We start from the raw sequence: 22,455 nt of genomic DNA, 5'->3' as shown, positions 1-22,455 counted from the left end.
TTAGGTAGTCTCTATAGCGGAGATAACCAAAAAGAGCTATAGGTCCTTATCTGTGGCAAGTGAGGAAGGTAAATGAGTGTCTATAGTTAGACGTCAAAATCTGGGTGTCCGCTTTGAACATATTAGAAAGAGTATGAGGTATTGGTTTCCTGAAGCTCGATAACAGAATCTTGGAGTTTGATAGTATTGGATAACAATAAAGGTAACATTCCTGAATTATTCAAACGTACAATCCAAATACTTTGCTTAGACAATCTTACCATGGTGTACTAATAAAGTAATTAGACATGCATTGAGAATAGGCCAATCTTAATAAAGAGCTGGAGCTCCCCAGAGAACTCATGTGGGGCAAAGTCATGGTGGTAGACATGGTCAAATGGTTGTCACATGAAACAGTATTTTGACGGTAAGTCCTAAGGACATGAATCGCAGATATGAGAGAGAAACAGTATATACATTTGGTGTAAGGGTTGTAGTAGTATCATTAGTAGACACATACAGTCGGAGACAGTGAAATAATATAACAATGGTTATGTGTTGTGGCATCAAAAGTTAAGTGATCACGGTGGAGTATAGTTCGGAGATACATTGTTGGAGGGTTCAGCTTCTATTCGTGACTCTGACTTTTTGTCGAGGAACCTGGTTAGCTCTGCAGGATCTGAAATCTTTAGGTGATGCATAATTTGGACGGCCCAGCAAAAACAAATGGGATCTCCATCAGCATAAGTCTTTTCCTTATTGCTAGGAAGCCTTTCCGATGGATCACGGTTTCTTTTGAGTAGTTTGTGAGATGGATACTTTTTCATTCTGCCACATGACCACTTTAATTTTCCTAATCTGTGCTATGATTTGTTCTGAGTTGGTGTCTTAGTGGTTTGATGAGAACTCTTGGTGATGTTGTGTTGCTTGGTTTGCAGGTGGGAATTCTAGGTGCCCTCTCAATCTTGAAATCTTAGTCAAAGGCCATTTGTAGGATAGATGGGATCCAGGAGATAGTCAGCAACCAATCTGTAGTTGGATTTGACTCCATTGGGGGTTTCAAAGATGCGAAGATTGCTTCTCCGGTTTTGGTCTTCCTGCTCTGTTAGTTGTGATTGTAGAATTGCTGTCGTCTTTTTTCAAAGATGGATATCCTCTGAGATTGATAATTGTTGAAGTCATAAACTCTACTGATCCTCGATTCTGCAGCTGTAACCCTTAGCTTCAGATCTCTGAGATCGTTATGTATTGTTGCCACCTCCACCTGCAGTAAGTCAGTATTAGTTTTGGAGTTTTGGGCCACGTCATGCACTGTTTAGTTTGCTCAAAATTGCATGAAATGTGGAGGAGGGGGATCTGATTTGTCCTTCACAGGTGACTCTGGTATAGGCGGTGAGTGTTCCATTCATTTGAGGGTGGCTTTGTAGTCCCTTTCCTTTGTGGTGGACTCTTTGAATTCTGCCATATTGAGACTAGATCACAGTATAGCAGTGCAAATTTCCTATTTGAGCGAGGAGACCCAGATAAAGAACTGAATATCCAATAGTAAGACTGTGTGTCGATCTCGCAGGCTTTCCACTTATTTTCACACTTGTAAGTTCACATGCTCTTGAACTAATCAGGGAAAGAGATATACTTAGCTATACTTCAATGTGGATTGATTGGAAGTTCTTAGGATATATGTGCACTTGGCACTGTTTGATACGGGCGCTACAGGAAGGTGTGACTTTCACTCCTGAAAACCTTGGTGACACTATCTGAGCTAAAAGGATGCCTTGGTAATTAGAACGTGCACCTTATCACATTTGGGCCATTAAGGAGGCTGATCATGTACTTGTATATAATTGAACTGCTGTTGATGTTCACAGTCAGAGCTAGAGGATTGCACTCTTCAGCTAAATATGATCCACTAATTTACTAATATTAAATGCCCCTCCAGCGGCCTCTGGAGCTTCAGACGGGAGGGATAGTAGGCCTCACAGAGTGCGCACTGGATGTGTTTGTTCTATGTCCTTATTTCACTGTTTAAAGTTATTATGTCTGCATCATTGATTATTTGCTTGAATACGCTGTGGAAAGGCCTCAATCGGTCTGGGAAGCTGGCCACGCGGGGCGCCATTTGCTCGTCAGTGCTCAAAATTGGGGCCGGAGGTCCACTTGCTTTGATTGTATGCACTGCAGATAGCCTAGAGCAATCAGGTCTACAAACCACACACAGGAGGCCTCAAGCAATCGGTGCAATAGATCTCACTGCACGCCCATGTCAGGGGAGGCATTCGCTTCATGCCGTCATACCTTTAAGCGTTTAGTAAAAATCCCTTATGTTGTTGTCTGTGATCAACATAGATCTGGTAATTTAGGTTGTGCTCACCAGCTGCCCGCTTCATTCCAAGTTGCCGGGCCACGATGTGCAGTGCTGGCCTACTATCTTGGCTATGGTCGCAAGATGCCAATGAAGTGGCTGTGGTGGGTCGGAGTGTGGGAAGAGGCTCCGAAGTGACTTAATCTAAGTCCTCGCCATAAGCGGAGGTGAAGCGCTGACTTTTGGTGTTCAGCGAATGTGTATGCTGTTCACCTTGTGTGCCCCTTTTGAGCTGCTGCATAAATGTCCCCATGACTCCTTACAATCAAAACTGCTTTTCTTGTTGCGATCACCTCTGCTCGCAGATTTAGTGAGCTTCAAGCTCTTCCTTCCAAGCATTGTCTTCCCACCCTGACAAAGTGGTGCTCCGTACAAGGTCCTCCTTCCTTCCTAAGGTTGTTACACCTTCTCACATTGGCCAATCAATCACTTTGCCTACTTTTTATGCACCTCCACAACCCTCTCATGAAGAGGAGAAACTCCACCATCTGAATCCAAAAACAGCGTTGGCGATCTACCTCAATCATACCGGTGATTTCTGGGTGGATGATCAACTCTTTGTTGGATCTGTGGGTGCAAAGAAGTGGAAGGCAGTGCAGAAGTGTACCGTCTCCCGATGGGTACTGCTCTGCATCAAAATGTGCTATGCTTTGGCAAAGAAGCAACCCACTGAGGGCTTGCGTTCTCACTCCACCAGAGCAACTGCTGCAACCACAGTATTGGAACTCTGAGTTCCCGTCCTGAATATCTGTCAGGCATCAACGTGGGCATTCCTTCACTCGTTCACTAAACAGTACTGCCTGGACAGTTGGGTCCATAGAGAATGCTACGTTGGACATTTAGTCCTGCAGACTTTCTGGTATGAGCTTGGTTCGCAGCCCACCGCTGAGGATGTTATTGCTTTGGTGTCTATTCTAAGGTAAGGAGTCTTTAACTAGAAGTCTCTATCAGATGAACAAGTTGCTTACCTTTTGTAATGATTTATCTGGTAGAGACATAGTCTAGTTGCAGATTCCTTACCGACCCACCCATCATCCGCTCACTGCGAACTGATTTCTAGGGACAGGGATTCCCTTTTCAGAGCCCTAGTTCTGACGTAGCATTCTCAGTGTTCTTCATGGCTCAGCGCTACTGCTGTGGAAAGTTGTGAAAAGAAACTGTCAGTGTGCCAAGGTGGCACCTATATATGACCGCAATGTCATCATGGTGACCACAACGACGCCAACGCTCGCGGAGTTGCTAGCCGCCACCTGACAGCGCGCAAGGGTACTGCCCGAAGAAAAATATCTGGGTCCAGTCTGATGCCTGGGGGAAATTCTAAGGTAAGGAATCTGCAACTAGAATATGTCTCTACCAGATAAATACTTACCAAAGGTAAGTAACTTGTTCATTAATGTACCTGCTGGAGAGAGATCGAAGTTTTGTCTAGTGGCAGTTTTAACTCATCTAAAGTAGCACAGAGGGTTGATATGCCTGCTGGAAAGAACATTTACTATGCAGGTCACAGAACATTACTTTGTGTGTAATGCTCGGTGGTATACTGCTTTTGTCACAAATCATTTTGTTACTGTGCAGTTCATAAGCTACAATTCTAATCTAGCACAGTGAGGTAAGAATTGCCATCAAACTGCATGGTACAAGTTAGACTGTTATGCATTTTCCCAGTCTTTTATTATCCTAATTTTGCTTAAAGGTGTTTTTTTGGTAGAAATAAATTGTTAGTAAAGTCAACTCCAACCACTGTAGTTCTGAATCCTGAGTTTATGCCTCCCAAACACTCTTTAAAAAAAAAAAAAAAAGTCTTATAAGTACTGATGACATATGTGAATCCTACACCTTGTAGTTCCCCTTTGTCTTATGTAACATGGTTATGTCTTGGAACCACGAGTGCCTAAACCACCTGTGGCTCAACAACGAGGTTGGAACAATGACCTTGTTCTAACCACTAATGCCTTTACCACAAATGCGTTTACAACGATTTTACCGTTGTAAACGCATTCCTGGTAAAGGCATTAGCAATCAGCATGCACGACCCAGCATGCTTCTACCCCAGCCCCCCACCCCACCCCTTAAACCTAAAGCCTGACCCCCCCCTAAACCCTAATCACCCCCAGCCCCCCACCCCACCCCAAAAACTAAAAATACCCAGAGTCCCCACCCCGCCCCTAAAACCTAAACACCCCAACCTCCCAGCCCAACCCTTAAACCTAAACCCTGCCCCCCAAACCCTAATCACCTCGAGCCCCCTCCCCCCCCAAAAAACAGCAGCAGTCCCAGCCCAACTTACCTCCTCCTTCACTGCGTCCACTCCGACTCCCTTCTTCTGTACCTTAACCACGCATGTACGTTGTTCAGGCATGCGTGGTTAAGGTACCAAAACCAGATAGTCCTGGAAAACGAAAGCATTGTTTTGCTTTCGTTTTTCACAACCTCGTGGTTCCGGACTTGTTCTTCCGGGTGTTTCCCTGTAACATTTTCTATACACAGGGGCATAGCTTGCTCTGTAAGACTGGGGGGTGTGAGCACCACATTTCTCAACAATCACGCTGGCACAAAATGTTGACGTATATTATAGGACAAGCTGGTGTACAAGAGGGGCTTAGGGACAGGGGAAAGGGGGAGGAATGCAGATTAGCATAAAGGTGACACTTTTTTTGCTCACTGCAGATCATATCCTAAAATTGAATATTTTCACTGTACAAAGTAAAGCCAGCCTGGGTAGCAGCAGTGCATGAAACCTACATGGCTGCTTTTTAAGTCGGATCCATCCTGTGTGAGGAACATACATTGTTGCAAAGAAACGTTTCATTTATTTTACCTGCGCCGGCTCCGTTTGAACATTGCACCTCCCTAGGCTCTGCTGCACCAGTTTGCATGCTGCATAGCTGATTACTCTACCTGCTCTGCATGGTAGCAGTGTTGGTGTACAACCTTTCACTGTACAAATGCCAAAGCAGTTGACGTTGTTAACACTTGTGTGCTTTAGTTGTGACTTTCAAACCATTACAATGCCAGCCATTCCGTTCACATAGATGACTTCCACTGGTGCAGCACAATTACTAGGGCGCTCGACTCTCACTCGTTCGTGCAATAAAACATATTTTCTACAATATTATTCTTATGTCGGAAATAGACAGAAAATGTGAGTTAAGCAAAAACGTTACTAGAAACACCTGATCTTGTTGAGGCATGGTAACTGTTAGCCAGGAGGCCCAAAACACAGACGCGGACACAGAAGTAAGAGTTGCTGACCCAGTCGCTCTATCACCTCATGGCTTTTGTCCTCTGTGGCCTTTCCCTAATACTGATTATCTGAATGATGCTCCATGTTCCCAATGTAATGTTAAAGTACAAAATTTATTGGCTGTATTTATGTGGGTCCTTATGACAGTCTTCCATTCATATTTTTTCTTCATTGTGTAGAATGTTCAGTGGCTCTTTCAGTGGCACCACAGTGGTTATAGTGAAGCCTCGGATAGACAGCAACTGAATGCCCCTCCTTAATTTTCAGCCTGCGACATCAAAGGCCGGTGGAAACCACTTTTGTCATCGTCCTCTGTTTGCAATTCAGCGTCTGCAACAAAAAGAGATAGTTAGCCATGTTTTTTTTTTTTCATAACCTTGTGTTGCCAGATGTTTCTCGGTTGTTTTTCATAAATGCGAGCCAAAACACACACAATATTGATGGAAGACGACGAGCGAAGTCGGATCAAGAGCATCCATTTTCCAATTTACTCTAATGTTGAAGCTTAGACCCTGCTAAGAGCCATGTATTAGAACCATGGTGGCTTGTTGTGCAGTTAAGGGTTCTCTGTTTTTCATTGCAGTTAAGGTTCTGTCTTATTTGGGAGGTAGACCTAACGTGGTGACTGGGGTCATATATGCTCTTGAGAATTCCTTTAATTCATGATGTTGCGTGCCCTGGAATACTACTTCCTGACTGAAAGATGGCTGTGCCCTGTTAACATTTTGTACCCTTACTCCACTCTGGAAAGAAAATGCAGTGGCGGCTGGTGAACTTTTAAAGTGGTGACAGTCCTAACTTTGCCTGTGCGAGAAAACCTGGATGTCCCAATTAGGAGGAGGGAAGGGGGGTGTTTCACCGTAAAACTTTGTTTTTTAAAAACAGCGGGGCATATTTATACTCTGTTTGCGCCGGAATTGCGTCGTTTTTTTTTTACGCAAATCCGACGCAAAGCTAACTCCATATTTATACTTTGGCGTTAGACCCGTCTAGCGCCAAAGATCTTGGAGTTAGCGTCATTTTTTAGCGTGGACACCTACCTTGCGTTAATGATATGCAAGGTAGGCGTTCCCGTCTAAATAATTACTCCAAGGCATGTGCGCCTTATTTAAACTCCCGTGCAAAAATGGCGCACGGGAGTGGGCGGGTCCAAAAAAATGACGTCCAGCCGCTTTTGCGTCATTTTTTAGCGCCTGGTCAGGGCAGGCGTTAAGGGACCTGTGGGCTCGGAAGGAGAAGTCCCCTGGGCTTGGCCATTGGGCAAGGGGGCATGACTCCTGTCATTGCTAAGACAGGAGTCATGTCAATGGAGGGTGGGAGTCAAAAAAAATGGCGCAAATCGGGTTGAGGCAGATTTTTTGCCTCAGACCGACTTGCCCCATTTTTTGACGCCCAAGCTCCATTTTCCCCTACGCCGGCGCTGCCTGGTGTGGGTCATTTTTTTTTACGCACACCAGTCAGCTCCGCCGGCTAACGCCATTCCATAAATAAGGCGCCCGCATGGTGCTTTGGAATGGCGTTAGCCGGCGTTAACATTTTTGACGCACAACTGCGTTGGCGCAGTTGTGCGTCAAAAAGTATAAATATGGCCCAGAGTTTGGTGCATTTTCCAGCTCAAGTTCTGTTTTCACTTCACCAAAAAGCGATAGTTTTACAAGCATTTTGGTAGTTTACTATGAGCCTGCCTGGTTGTGTATGTGTGTGTATTTGTGCATGGGTGTTTATATGTGTATCTTTGTGTGTATATGATTGTGTGTGGCTATGTATTTGGGTGTTTGTGTCACTGGTTTGTGCCTGATTGCATCTGTTTATGCACATTTGGGTGCTTCTTCATCTCCACATGTTGGTGTGTTTCTTTGTATGTGTGTGCACATATTTGCCTCTGTACGCATATCTGTGAGTCTATACTTTCTTTTTGCGCAAATTAGCTACATTCTTATTTTACAGTGATTTTTTTTATTTTTTGTTTAAATAAAAATCAGATTTTCATATTTTGTGAAATGTTCAGGGCGAACGTTGGGCTTCGGGTGCACCGGGCTAATAGGCATGCTGAGCACTGTCAGGTTGACTAGGTATGTCCGTTTAAAAGCTTCTTCCAAGTTAGAAGCAATTCACAGATTAAAATACGCATTTTATATTTAGTGGATTTGCTGGGTTGATTACTTCCAGTTACAAGACTCCTCACATACTCAGAAGTGTCCCTTGAAGAAGCACCTTAGCTGCACATGTGCGCATACCCAGGAGGTGGAACTGCAGGGAAGAGTATACACATACCATAAGCCCGCTCCTGGGGTTTGCTGCAGAGGTCAGAAAGGAGACTGCAGTAAAGGGCAGCTGATCTAATCACCACACACATGTAATGCATACTTAAAGTAAATGTTGCAGATTGTATTTTTAAAATGTTAGTCAGAGTTGACTGTCTTTGCGTAGCTTGCATAATATTCTAACACAAATTACTTCTCATATCTGGTGGTTGATGGGGCATCGTATTCATGATGTGTGTGTTCAGGAAAGACCAACACAGATTGTGTCAGTGCAGACACTGTCACCAGTTAGTTTTATGTTACTTAATTTAACAGTGATTGACTTTAGGAATCACCTCATTTTGGGGAGTTCGTTCACCACGGAAAGTCTGGGCTTTGCTGGGCTGATGACCTCACAGGTCCAAGGTCTGTGAGATCGTCAGTCCAGCAAATTGACTCAAGAGGCTGGTACAAGAGCAGCAGCACATGTAATTTGTCAGCCTGACACTGGCCTGCGACTCCTGCTTGACCCACACTGAGAGTGACGATCAGTTTAACAGGCACACCGCCATGGCAGGCATTCTATTGGGATCTCTTGTATAAGCAAAATAGGGGGAAAATACACAGGGCACAGCCCTTGCATTCTACGGAAAGAACCGCCTCCGCATGCCAGGTCCATTGCTCTCATGCACAATAATACTGTTTGGAAAACATCTGTAACAGAATGGAATGAAACCAATACGCTAGCATGAAATATTGATAAATATATTGTTCAGATTGGGTCAAATCAATCTTGCCCTGGCCCAAAAGGAGTAGTCCACCAGAAGAGAAAAAACAGCCCCATATGCTGTGGATATTCCTTGACCTGGCACTCATGCTTTCTGTGAGACAGAACTTAGTGGCCCTCAACAGAAAGGCACAGCCTAGAGATGAAATCCATTTGGGTTCTGTGCAGAGAGGCATAACCTGACATTTCCGAGGCCACGGATGATTTGAATATGAATAGTCGTCCAATAGAAAATCACTGTCAAGCAAACTGTCAGTGAATAATGCTTCCCACAGTAATTACTAGTAGTTCAGGGGTCCTTCATCACTTATTGGTTTTTCATGTTTAAATTTGTCAACTTTGATAGCTGTCTGCTGGCAGAAATTTAGAGCAATTCACCAGTGAAGCAAATCTGCCTTTTCTGAATGGTCACCCCAGACTTTTTTTTTTTAAACTCTGTGCTCCTTGCTCCTGTTAAATAGGAGTAAAGTGTCAGTGCTCTCACTTTAAACATGGTTCAATTACTTACCCCTGACTGGCATATTTAACTTGCCAATTGTTCCCTAGTATATGATGTAGGAAATACACCGGGTACCGGGAAGTAAATGCTTCCTGCAGGCTACAGCACCTTTTGGTACCTCCCAGAGATGGCCTGTAAAACCTGGCATCCCACCTACTAGCCTGACTGCAGCAGATTCAAAACCTGCTGTCAAGCTTGTCAAAAGAACCCTTTTTTTTTCTTTTTTTCAGGTGTCATACCCTTCTTTTAAATGTGAAGCCACCACAAAGCACACCTTGATGTCAAAAAGGTAGAGTGCCTGAGATTTAAAATGAGAAAATGTGTGAAATCAAAGTTGGCATGTTTCTCCAGTCAGTAGGCCCCAAAAGCTACTTTCACTGGCAGGGCGATAACTGGATCCTAGAAAATATGAAAGTACATATAAACTAGAATCTGAAGCTTTTGACAGAAAGTGGGAAAGTAGGAATTCAAGGAATATCTTTCAAAAGTCCAAATCATTGGTGAAGTTGGAATTTTAATAAATATTTAGGAATAGCAGCTTTTAGGAAATTACCTTTCCCCTCCCTGAAGCTCCCGAAGGCTAATTTGTCTATTAGCACCTGCGTAGCCAGTGCATGACCTCAAAGTGTGAAAACTGCTCTGAGAGCATAACAATAGCTAATGTCTGGTAACAGAATGGACTGAGTGTTTGCCATTTGATCCCTATGAGATCAGGAAGAAAAGCTGGGGTGGGCCAGGGACTTTATAACCTTGAAAGGGACTTAGGTGAAGCTTACCCATTCATAGTTTAGTTTAAGGGGAGGCCTGAGGAAGGAAAAGCCTTTGTCACTAAGGCCACAGTAGCCGGGCTGCCACTAAAGTCAGTGGGAGGAAAGCTGCTCCCAGAATTGGTTTGGAGTGGACATGGGAGCGGGACTGCTCATTTCCCTGACCATGCCTGTGGGTGGACACATGCTCTGCCTGAGGAAGAAAGGTTCTCCCCATCTTGGACTTTAAAAAGTATTGTAGGATTGTTTGCATTATTGTCAACAAAAGAACCACTGTAAACTGAATAGGGTTGTCCCTGAAGCATTTTCCTCCCATTAGTTAAGTAATGTCCAGGAGTCACTCCCCCTCCCCCCCAATCACTGGTTAGTGCCAATTATAAATGTGACACCCCAAGGAACCTTTCTTAGAATACTTTCCCGACCTGTGGAAGATCACAAGACTATTGTTTTAACTGCCTGTGACCTAAGGACTGGACCAGCTCCCTCTTGTACCCAGAACAAAGAAATAGACTCAAAGGATTAGTTGTCTGACCTCCTATGTGGCTACAGGGATACCACAAGTTGCAAGAGGCATTTTTCCCCTCAGTGACCTGCTGACCAGTTCAAACTGGACCCGGACTGATCCTTGCTAGTCACCAATGCTGGAGTGAGTCCTCTGCTCTATGTGCTGTCCCTGGAATCCTTAGAAGTGTCCCAAAGGAGCTACTCCTGAAAAGTGTGGTCTTAGGACTTTTTTGGACTTCCAAGACCTCCTGTGTCATTCAGGGAAACCTTGCCAGAGTGGTGTCTGATTTCTTATTATCTTTCTCAAATACAGCTTCAGACTTGCACCACGGGAGGATTTTGAGCTCCATAAATCTAACTCTAAGTTAGAAGGTAAAATCTTTGACCAGGACAAACCTGCTTGTGTATTCAACCTACACTCCATCGCAGTCAGGCTGAAATCTCTCCTGGGTCCCAGTCTGATTCAATATGCTATTTTTGGCACTTGGTGCTTCTTGCTACTGTTTTTACTTAAAAAGATCATACCTGTGGTTCCCTTTATTGGATTGTTGTTTTGAGTCATTTTATTTATTAAAGTTTACTCGCTTTTTCTAATTTGGTTTGGTATTTTTGTTTGGTATTTTGACTCTTACTCTTTTGGAACTACATAACTACTTAACACATTGCCTTTAGTTAAACTTGTCTGTTCTGTCCCATAGCTACTAGGGAATAGATCTCAGGTTAATTTAGCGGTTTTGGGGTTCACTCTGACAAGTTAGTGTCATTAGCACACCTCAAACAATAATCCACTTTCTTATAATTATTCTCTCATGAAGGGTTCAGCTCATGATTTTACCCCACAATACTTCTCCAAGCCAGTGGCAGCTACCAAGTATGCATAGTGGTGGGGCGGACAAATTATGTTAACTACATTTATGCCCCAACCCCACAACACAGTAATAACTAATTAGAGCTCCCTCATATTACTTCTGAAACTTTCCTATGACGACTGGCATGTGAAGATATGTTCTGATTTAAATAAGTACAGCCTAGCATGCAATCACCTTGCTTACAGGAGCACTGAGATACATTCTGGACCATGGCAGTACCACCTTCTCAGAGCATGGAGTTTTCTTTGCATACTAAACATGTTAATAGCCATTTAGGTTGGTAGGTAGAAACAGGCACGCTGAAGGTACTCGGAGGGGAGCCATTTCACAGTAGACAGTAGAGAAGTGCTCAGTGACAGCATCTGGAGTCAGTTCATCTGGATCTGCACTAGTGGTTGGACCCATCCAACCTTTTGGTGGGTTGTTGCTTCAGCCCTTCACATGGTACCTCGGTTACAGATGCCTTCTTGCCAGGTTGCCATTCTGGCAGACATGTCCACACAAAGCCTGTGGTCCGCATTGGCACATAACTTTTCCATAAACATGCTGCAGGCAATCCACCTTGCCTTTAAGACCTTTTCCCTTTCTATACCAGGGACCGCCTTTCGTTCTGTCCCACTATGCCTGACCATTTATTATAAAAATAGAGTCCCTGACCGCGCACAAGCTTGTAGGGGCTCACCTTGTAGGCTTTCTCAATGTAATTGTGGATGTTGTAAGTTGCCTATCACTGGAGAGTGGGAACTACACCCCAAAGTGGTAGAAGGGAGCTTCTCTATACTGGGGAGTTTATACATGGATCGTTTTACCATGGCATAGAGTAGGCAGTGTCTTCATTTTTGTGCCATATACTTCTCTCTGACATGGAAGGGCTAATCTTCACAGCTCACTAGAACTTGGGGCTTGCTATACACATTTCCACCTGTTTCACTTATGTCTAAGGTGTGTAAGGAGGATCTAGTGCAACTGATCCTGATTGCCCCAATATGGGGTAGGAGGCTCTGTTAACCAGCTCTGTAGGCACTCTACATTCAGTCATCTAATCCTCTTCCACACAGGGCATGACACAACAGGATGGTCCATCCTTTACCCCAAACCTCAAATGCTGCAGCAGCATGTGTGGTGATTGAGCAGTGCCAGGTATTGTCCCTTTGTCTTCTTGCTTAAGTTGTCTGTCATCTTGGTTTTTGTAGCAGGCTTCCGAGCTGTCATTTGTGTGGGCCATTCGAACACGTTTGATAAGGGGTTTGGCCTTTTAATTTGCACCACTGAATAGTCTAATCTTCCTCAGCTCTTTGCGGCATTGCTGGAGCTAAAACGTCTACAGAAGTTACAAAATTCACCATGTCACATTGGTTTATCCTCTGTGACCTGCTATGCGTTAGCAAAGAAAGATCCTCCAGAAGCTATTCCAACTCAAACTGTGTATTATGGCTATTTCCGCTGCTCTCACTAGAGGCTTTCCGGCGGTTGACATCAGCCAGGCAATTAAGTAGTCATTTTTTGGTTCTTTGCTAAGCATTACCTTGCAGCCCAAGAAGAACCGAGACTGATAATTCGCAAACCTTGTGTTCTTATTAATTATGGCAATGGTGCTTTAAGTGAAGGTTGATGAAGTGGAATCTGCAGGCAAATTATGTATTCACCAGAAATGTACTTACCTTTTGTAAGTTCTTTTATTTCTAATGGATGCATTGTTCTGCAGACCTGATTTCATGAATGAGTGACACTGCTCAAGCACACCTCCCAGTGAGGTATTGCTTTGCCTGGGCTGTGGGGAAAGACTACAAATATATCATTGATGGTAAATGCTGCTATTGTTGATGCTTTCTTGTTTCATCTCTGCAGCCCTCAACAATACTCAACAAAAGTACCATGTATGACAAAAGCATGCTGGATGGTACCTAAAATACTCTGATTTTCTCACTTTAATTCTTAGTATGACAGAACTCTATAATTTTGTCAATAATTCGTAAAAGAAATTAAGACTTATGACACAATACCGTGAAAGGTTTTCAACATCCTGGATTGTTTCTGGTAAAGGAATTCCCATAGTCTCTGGTAACAGCAAGACGAGACACCCACATATCAAGGCAAGTATACCTATGAAAACACAAAGTGCATTGAAAAACATAGCAGGATGCCATTAAACTGTACACAAGTGTGAGATTAACCCAGATTTCTTATAGATACTTGCCAGCAAGGTAAATAAAGTGCAAAGCGGATAGATGCCACCACCATTATGTTTACACTAAGCAACATTTTACTACTTTGCTTTAAATATCAATGCCATATTGAAATGGCCACACAGCTCTAGGAAATTAAAATCAACGTGTTTTAGACCGGATTATATATGTAAAGAAATAGCAAATGAAACGTGCAACAAGACAAAATCAAATGATCGTTTAAGTTGCCACTTTAAAACCTCTGGGTTTGATTTTCTTTTTAAGAAGGGAAAAAGTAACACTCATAGTTGTGGGCCTCATGTTAGTGAATGAGTCCATCTGAGAAACATCAACAGTTGTCTATGGTCATTCTTCTTCCATGTTAAGTAAGGGTCCACGTAAGTGGCACTCTTCACTTACTGAAGTATTTTTGGTTACAGTGCTTTAGTTAAGTATATTTTAGACGTTGTTATTGACAGAAAAGGCCAAATAATGTACCTGGACAGATATGAATCAAAGTCAAAAGCTAAAATAGATAGCTTTGTGTTGAAATTATGACATTAAGATTTGGAGCCACAGAAATGTCCCCAAACTGGCATTGATCCAGTTTCTGATGGAAAATTCAGACTGCAGAGTCCTAACCATATGAGCATCTTCTGGTGCCAGATTGGAACCAGAACATTTTGTAGATGTGCTCCTACCCAGCAGTAGGTGGAATTGTGCAGCTTTGCCGTGACTTACTGCCCTGGGAGTGAAGCAACAGAAGCTCATATAAGCCCTATTTTGGCATGCTTAAATCGGTTCCTAACTTTCTGTGACCTTTGGGTTTCTAGAGCTTTGCTTCCAGCTTTGTGAGTCTTTTAACAACTTGTAAATGTCTACAATAGTGTGCCAGAGAATGATGTCCTTCCCTAAAATGACAGAATGCAAGCCGTACCAAGACTCCAGGAAGGTGATGTCTGTCAAGGATCTGTATGAGGTTTGCCTGTGGTGCTTGGACTGCTTGGGCTTCGGCCACAACTGTAAGGTGTGTAACAACCATGCCTCTATGCACCAAAGTTGATTCAATAGGCAAAGCTGTACAGAGCTGAAAATTAGAGGTGGTTGCAGTTGAACAGTTTATGCTCCAAGTCATGGGTCCCGTCACAGCCCTGGTCTTGAGACCACTCATCTGGAAAGTCCGCTTCCTTGATGAAGTCTTCTGGTAAGCAGAAGTCTGGACATAGCCACAAGAAAGCCTAACTGGTTTGGATGCCATCCTACCACTCCAAGTTTTGCGAGAAGGTGCAAGGGCATCAAGAGACTGCAGACCTCAGGCTTTGCCCAAAGCTAACCCAGCCCAGCAATTGGTGACCTGGATTTACCAGTCTATCTTTGACCCCAAAGCAGAGAGTGACCTTCAGAACAGCCATGGTGCACATCTTCAGTGCGATTCTGACTCCTTCAAATGCACCTTTGGAGCTCTACTGAGTCATCAGTTTCTCCGGTCAGATATTTGCTGGTGGGTTTGTCTCAGACAGTGCCTGCTCCCTCTAGACCCACTACCATGCTTTATCTGATCCTAGTCCTGGCCTCTACACCAGTGATCAGATCCATACCAGCTCCTTCTGTAATGGGGCTGACAAAGACTCATTTGGCCCAATTTCCATTCCCAACACCAGCCTCTGACTCTAAACAGACATCTGCCCACACAAGGCCCTTGGAGTACTACAAGAGCATGCAGGCACAACCAGTTCTTATGCAACCTGACTTTTATCCACATTTACTGCCATGACACCCAGTACTATCAGAGGATTGAAGCTGTCTTCGGTTCAGATTCCGATCCACTACAGGACGCACCTAATGGACCTCTGGACACTGAAAATTATGTGAAGGGGGCAACTTTCTTCTCCCCTCCTTACACGAACGTTGCTTTATATTTAGTCCTCCAGACTGCAAGTGGGCTAACATCTGAAACAGAGCTAGACTTGCTACCTAGGCAACCAAAGAAAGTAAGTGCTTCATTTGAAGAAGTGGTCTGGACAACAGCTGATGCTCTAGACTTGTGATTACCCACTATTTCGACACAAATGTGTTGACTGAGATTCTTTGAGTGCCAGCTTTATCTGAGCTACTATTGCCTTTCAGTGAAGGCCTTACTGATACCCATGTGACGACTTGGTCAGTGCCATGCTCGTCAGTGAGTCAAAGTGTGACTAGGCATCATAGACAGGCTTTCACTGACCATCGACTTCCTAATCAAACATCCTTCCTTTGGAAGCCCTGATTGTTCAAGCATTGACAAGTAAAGTCAATCTGAATTCCTTTCAGACCAATGCTTTGGACAGAATCAAAAGTTATGGATTCTTTTGGAAAACAAATGTTCTCTTTGGCTAGTTATCCCCTGGATCCATTAACCCGATTTTCCTTCTGGGAAGGTACTTCACTCCTTTGAGGGCTATTGCCAGCAAGATCTTGCCAACTGTAACAAGGACCTTAGGGCCTCTTTGACACACATGACACATGGTGGTCAGGGTAACCTGATGTACCTATTGAAGATAGCCTGGACACTCTGTAAATAAAGATCCTGAAGCCCTTTATAGCAGTCTCCTGCTATGTCCTAGGGTGCCCACCCAGGAACATATCGATTTCCCTGGCCGCACTGGCATGGGCAGGGAAATCTGTGTTTGCTCTTGCTTGGGAGGAGGAATTTCAAATCTCCTACCAGGATAGAGCAAACACTAACGTGGTCATTATGAACATGGTGGTAATGACCACCAGAGCAGCGGTAGCGGTCTTTACCGCCAACGGCATGGCCATCCAGACCGCCAAATTCTGAACACAATAGTGAACGGGCTGCTTCACGACCACCCACCGCCAGGCTAGAATCGACCACCAGGCCAACAGTAGGCACATTTGACCCAGCATTGAAGGCCGGACTGGCTGTAGGATTATGATCCCATTTCCACCAGGAATTTCCTGGTGGGATAACCTGTCAGGTAATCCCTGGCGGAAAGCTAATGGGTGACAGGAATTCTCATTCCTGTCGCCTGTGTGTGACACACCAGGGCCCCCCTCCTTGCCACAACCCCCACCCACCCCCTACCCCCAAGCCCCTAGAACTGCCCCACCGCGAACCCTGAAAACCAATACCCCATCTCTCCTTCCCCAAATCTCCATGTAGGCCTCCCAGCTCCCCCCACATCCTCATGCACCCATACACCTACATGCACGCATGCATTCATACACTCAGACACACATCACCCCCTTCACAAACACTCACACACATCCCCATGCACTCAAACACTCACACCCCTCCCGTCTCGGGCAACACTTACCATGAGCTGCTCTGGGAGGGAACGGGTTCCTTGGATGCTGCTCTACTGGCATCGCCACATCTCCATACACCGCCATGCCTATAACTGCATCATTATAGGCGTGGCGGGGTATGGACTGACATGTTGGTGAGGGTGGAGCAGCATCCACTCCGCCACCGACCACAAGCATGGCGCATGGCAGGCGTCACCGCCATCAGTGGCGGTGAGGCTCCATGCGTCAAAATATGGCGGGATGCCTGCTGCCACCACTGGCCGTCTTCTGTTGACAGTCAACATGGTCAGCAGCGGGCTATCCCACCATGTTCCAAATGAGGGCCTAAGTCTGCTCCCAGCAAGCGGGACATGAAAAATGCTCCCATGTGCTGGGAGCAGACTTTTATTCCGTTTCCCTGCCTACACTGAAGCGGGCAGGGAAACTGATGACAATATTGTTCCCACCCCAGGGAGCAGCATTTTCAACTGCTCCAGGAGCCGGCTGTGGCTGTAGGGGCAATGGTGCCACCCAAAACCCACGCCTCCAAAATGGATGAAGTGGGTTCGGTGGGTGGGCTTCAGGGCACACACACATCCTTTATTGGCCTGGCCTCAGGGGATGCTGTCCACAGGTCTGAAATCAGCAAGATGGCCCCACTTTTTTTCCCCCACCGTCCTTCCCCCCAGTAATTAGCCAGGCTGTGGGAGGGAAGTGGGTGGTGTTTGTGTGCCCCGCATGCAATTTGAAAAGGTGGGGGTGTGTGCCAACCTTCCCGAATAAATCCAGAAATGGGCCCTGGGGATGGGAGCCCCAGGGCCAAACATGGCCCTGGGAGGGGTGGCCATGTACCCCCCCATAAAATGAATGTGGTATGCCCTGGGTAATGGGATCTCTAGGGAAAAAACTTTCTGGGGAGGGGGGCTGTGTGCCCTACTCCTGGGTTGGCTGCCTTTTGGGGGGGGGGGGTGTTGGCCACAGGGCCTTGCTGCAGGCCAGTCGTCATGGCCAACCCTCCACTCTGCATGGCTGTGCATTACATGGGGTTGTCTACAAAAGGGGGTGGAAGGGGTTGGCCGCAGATATGAAATATTACGTTACACTAAACCCTAGAAATTCAATGAAAAAACTAAAGGTTACAGGGACGTTATAGTTAGGAAATGCCATTTAAAAAAAAAAAAAAAAGGAAATTCACTGAAAAGAACAAAGGTTACCTGGATGTTAGTTACATCCAGATTTTACACACACAAAATCAGCACTAATTGTTCACACATCAGTCATGGTATCTTCTCTGACATTATTGATAATAACACTAACATTTCCAATAAAACTATTGATGAGAAAATAGTGCATGGCGGGGATGCAAGGTATAGCTACCTTAAGGCATGAGCTATAGTTTCTTGAAATAAGTATAACTATAACTGCTGAATTTCTGTGGTTTTATTTGTGTATCTGAACCTAACCATACGTCCCTGAAACCCTTTTTTTGTTGTTGTGTGAATGGTTAGTCTCAGAATTCAAATATATAAAACCATAGAAATTCAGCAGTTAGTTATTTCAAGTAACTATAACTCGTGCTCTAAGGTAACTATAACTCGTGGCCCCACCATGCAGTTTTTTCAAATTTGTTTCCCCCACAACTACTAATTGATATTATCAATGATGTTATCAAAGATCTCATGAGTATTGCAGTATGGGGGTAATTAGCAGTGCATGGTCAGGGTGCAAGTTATAGTTAAGTTAAGGCATGAGTTATAGTTACTTCACATAACTAACATCTACATTTCTATAGTTTTGTACGTTTAAAATGTGAGCCTGACTATAACGTCCTTGTAACCTTTATTTGTGTGTTTTTTTTTTTTTTTGCAACCGTAAAGTATTCCTCCCAACCCCATGCACGGCCTTTGGCCCTGTGGCCAGGCATTGGGGTCAACCCCCACTTTAAGCTTCGAACCCCGCGACACGCATGACCGAAGGGGACTACCACCTCCCTGGGGCTACATATTAATTTTTTTTAGAGGGGGCTGCACAGAATCCCCAAATTCCACCCCCCCAGGTTCCCAGGGACCACCGCCTCCCCATGACAACACAAAAAATAAAATAAATTATATATGGGGGCGGGGGTTGCACGGAAAGGACCAAATAGTTTTATTTTTTCCTCTTCTTTTTCTTAATGGAGAGGGTCCCCCTACCTCCCGCCCCCAACAGTTTATTTTTTTGCCCTGGAGACCCCAACCCTTGGGACTGGCCACATGTTACTGGGTGCCCAGGGCATCCAGTCTACAGGGACCATGGGGGAGCCTCATGGTCACTGTGGTTCTAGGGCCTCCTGTCTCCTGCGGGAGCCAGCTCTGCTACCACATGCAGGGATCTGCTTTAGAAAGAAGCTCCCTGCATGTAGGAGCAATGTTTTCATCTCTTTCCCTGTCCACATGATAGCATGCAGGGAAAGAGATGAAAACTCAGCTTTTGGCAAGAGGAAATAGTTTGACAGCTCCCGTTTGCTGAAAGTAGAGTTTTGTTTTCTTTTGCTTGGTGGGAGCGGTCATCTCCCATCAAGCAAAAGCAAATGGCTACCTCCCAAGGGTGTGCACCTTGGGAGGTAGCACGAGCCGGCCCTGGGGGAAGGGGAGGTGTGGCTCCAAGAGGGGTGAAGCACGCCCCTCCCATCTTTTCAAATTTGCCTCAGGGAGGTGGCAGTGCCCAGGGTCTGCGCAAACTTACTTCTCATTTGTTGTTGTAGCCCCGGGGATGTGGTGGTCAAGGTGGCCCGGGAGTGGCATGCAGCACCCGCATTTCTAATTCTTCTTGCCTGGGGGAAGTTGTGGTCCCCAGGGGCATGGGGCGCACAATTCTGCGTGATACCAGGAACACCCTTGCACCAAGGCTAGTGGGTTAGAGTAAATGCACCCTTTTTTCTCCATTTGTTATTGAGACTTGGCTGAAACATGTCAAAATGGATGCCAACACTTACTGGTTGAAGTGCTGCAGCCAATCAAATCTCTGCATGAGACTGAGGGTATTTGCAAAGCCTTTGTTCCTTTTGGATATACAAATGTGGTTTTCTTTAAATATTTCAAAATCTGCTGAACAGATTTGTGCCAGTCAACAAAAAGCACTCTTTCTGTACACTATTAGACTGTACAGTATTCCACTGTACACTATTTCTCCAAAATGTAATCTACTTTCATACCCGACTACACAGTACAACAGTACACTATACACCACTCACCTTTATGCTACTCCATTGTACACCACTCCACTGTACGCAGCTCCACTATATGCTATTCCACTTTATTTCACTGCATGGCACTCCACTGTACGTTACTCCAGTGTACGCCACTCCACACCACTCCAATGCAAGCCATTCCATTCTGTGCTATTCCCTTAGACATCACTCCACTCTGGATGACCGCTTCACTTTATTCCACTCTACCCAACTCCGCTGTACAGTACTGCAGTATTTGTGACTCCCATGTACACAACTCGACTGTGCACACTACACTGCATGTAATCCAGTCTATACCACTCCACCCCATCCCACTGTATGCTACTCAGCTACATGCAATTCCACTGTACGCCACTCTACTGTACCCCACAGCACTCGCCAATGGTTCCCAACCTTTAGACAATTGTGGACCCCCACTTTATCATTATTGGAATCTGGGGAGCCCCCTACTGAGTCATTACTGAAAGTTGGAGACCTAATCTGTTAATATGTAATTTACTAAGCAGTCACTGACCCCCTGAGGTGGCTTTGCAGACCCCCAAGGGTCCCCGGACCACAGGTTTGGAACCACTGCTCTGCACTATTCCTTTGTATGGCACTCCATTGTATGCTATTCAGTGGACGCTCCACCTCTGTACATCACTCCATTACATGGTATTCCAGTTCATCATACTACCCCCAGTCCAGTCTCCGCCATTCCACTGTATGCCCATCTACTGTGCGCTAATCCAATCTACCCTGCACTGATCCAAAAAAATCATCTCAATTGAGATGTCATAAGTGGTGTTATGAAAGCTATGTTTTCACATGATGTAAGTAATTTAATATGCATGGATATAACCAGTTTATTGAGAAGGTGTGATTTATAGTTTATGTAGTATGAGAGAGGTGAGAACACTGTGTACGAAGTTGTACCATTTCTAGTAATTTCTAAGATGGTGTGTTAAATTAAAGTGTAAGCTATAAGTAACACTATGTAGGTGAGTGACATAGTAAAGTGAAAGTGGTATGTAAATTCAAGATATAACTAACTTTAGAATTTGTAATGTTTATGTATTTAAATATGGTTTGTATGGAAAGAATAGATAGTTTTCCTACCTAACATATATATTCTGAGAGATAGGAATTACTCAGATTTTGCCACCGCTTGACGAATCTCCACAAAATTTTGCAAATCTATTCCTTTTTCTATACTGGCACGTTTCGGTGTGATTCGTTAAGGGGATGCAAAGAAAAAGGAGGGGTCCTAAAACACATTTTTGCACAAATGCATTTTCTAATACTTTTTACTCATGTAGCGTCAAAATAGAATGGATTTTCATAAAATTTGGCAGGAATATATACTACGGTGTGGAAAGGACCCTTTTTGTCATTTCATCTGAATTGGTTCACTAGTTTTTAAGTTGAGGGACAAAACACATTGATATACTGTGACCTGCTCTTCTCTACCCTGAAGATTGGCTGGTAAAGGCAGGCCCATCCCAGCTAGTTGACTCCCACCTCCAGACTACAGCAAATCTTTGGCACATTGTTAGCAAACTACAGTGAGTGCAGAAGTCACACCTGACTCCCAGTCAGATGCTCCTTTTTCATCCAAGCTGTTCTGGACAGAGTGCAGTTTCGGACCTATCCTCCTGAGCAGCGAGTAACTCATGCCTATTGGCATATGCAGGCTCTGCAGTGGGACCTGAAGTCCCAGAGGGCACAGGATAAGGGGCATCTTTTCAACATGGTGCAGATCTCAGACAGAACTGCAAAAGATCTGCAGTGGTGGCTGACAGACTGCAATTGCATCAGTGGCAGACCCCTCTTCCTTAACCAACCAGAGCTGATTGTAGTGACAGATGCATCACTTTTGGAAAGGTGGCCATCTGAGAGAAGTGGAAATTGGAGGTTTCTGGTCTGTAGCGGAGTCCAAGTTCCACATCAACCTGTTGAAGCTTTGGATGATTTGATGGTCAGTGGAAGCCTTTCTTCTTTCAATCAAGGGAAGGCTGGTGCAAGTGTTCACGGACAGAAACATTGCCATGTGGTACTCAAACAAGAGGCTCTGTGTCTCTGGACATGCCTGGAACACCAGGACACTTCACTGGTGGTTCAACATCTGGTGGGCTCTCTGAAAGCCAGGGCAAATTAACTCAGACAAATATGGCTAGCGGATCACAAACTGAGTCTCCCCTCTGAGGTGGTGCAAGGCCTCTTTTAGCAGTGGGGAGAGCCTTGGTTACATCTGTTTGCAACCGCAGAGAATGCGCAAAGTCAGCAATGTTGCATGCTGTAGATTCCGAGGTGACTCTTGCTCAGAGATGCTTTTCACCTCTAGTGGAGCTCTGACCACATGTACACACTCCTGCTGAACCTACTCCTGTCTAAAGTCCCCAACAAGATCAGGAACGACTAGGCCCAAGTTATTCTGGTGGCTCTGAATTGGGCAGAGAGAGAGTCTGGTACCCCAAGCTTTTGAAGAAGACCATCAGTCTTCCCCCATTGGGCTGCCTCTTTGAGAGGATTGTCTGTTG

At 44.9% G+C, this 22,455-nt stretch overlaps 1 protein-coding gene across 1 annotated transcript in view; it reads right to left on the bottom strand.

Moving 5' to 3' along the window:
* Window positions 1-5,304: 5,304 nt before the first annotated feature.
* Window positions 5,305-22,455, bottom strand: part of SLC22A3 (solute carrier family 22 member 3) — a 634,522-nt gene continuing 617,371 nt past the window's right edge. Inside the window, exons 10-11 of the mRNA XM_069234623.1 lie at window positions 13,258-13,357; window positions 5,305-5,915 (exon numbers count right to left, since the gene is read on the bottom strand). Of these exons, the coding sequence (XP_069090724.1) occupies window positions 5,909-5,915; window positions 13,258-13,357 (107 nt within the window). The 3' untranslated portion in view covers window positions 5,305-5,908. The remainder of the gene's footprint in view (window positions 5,916-13,257; window positions 13,358-22,455) is intronic.

The sequence above is a fragment of the Pleurodeles waltl genome, chromosome 5, assembly GCF_031143425.1.
Source record: "Pleurodeles waltl isolate 20211129_DDA chromosome 5, aPleWal1.hap1.20221129, whole genome shotgun sequence".
NCBI classification, from domain to species: Eukaryota; Metazoa; Chordata; class Amphibia; order Caudata; family Salamandridae; genus Pleurodeles; species Pleurodeles waltl.
This window is presented reverse-complemented; position numbering and strand designations above follow the sequence as displayed.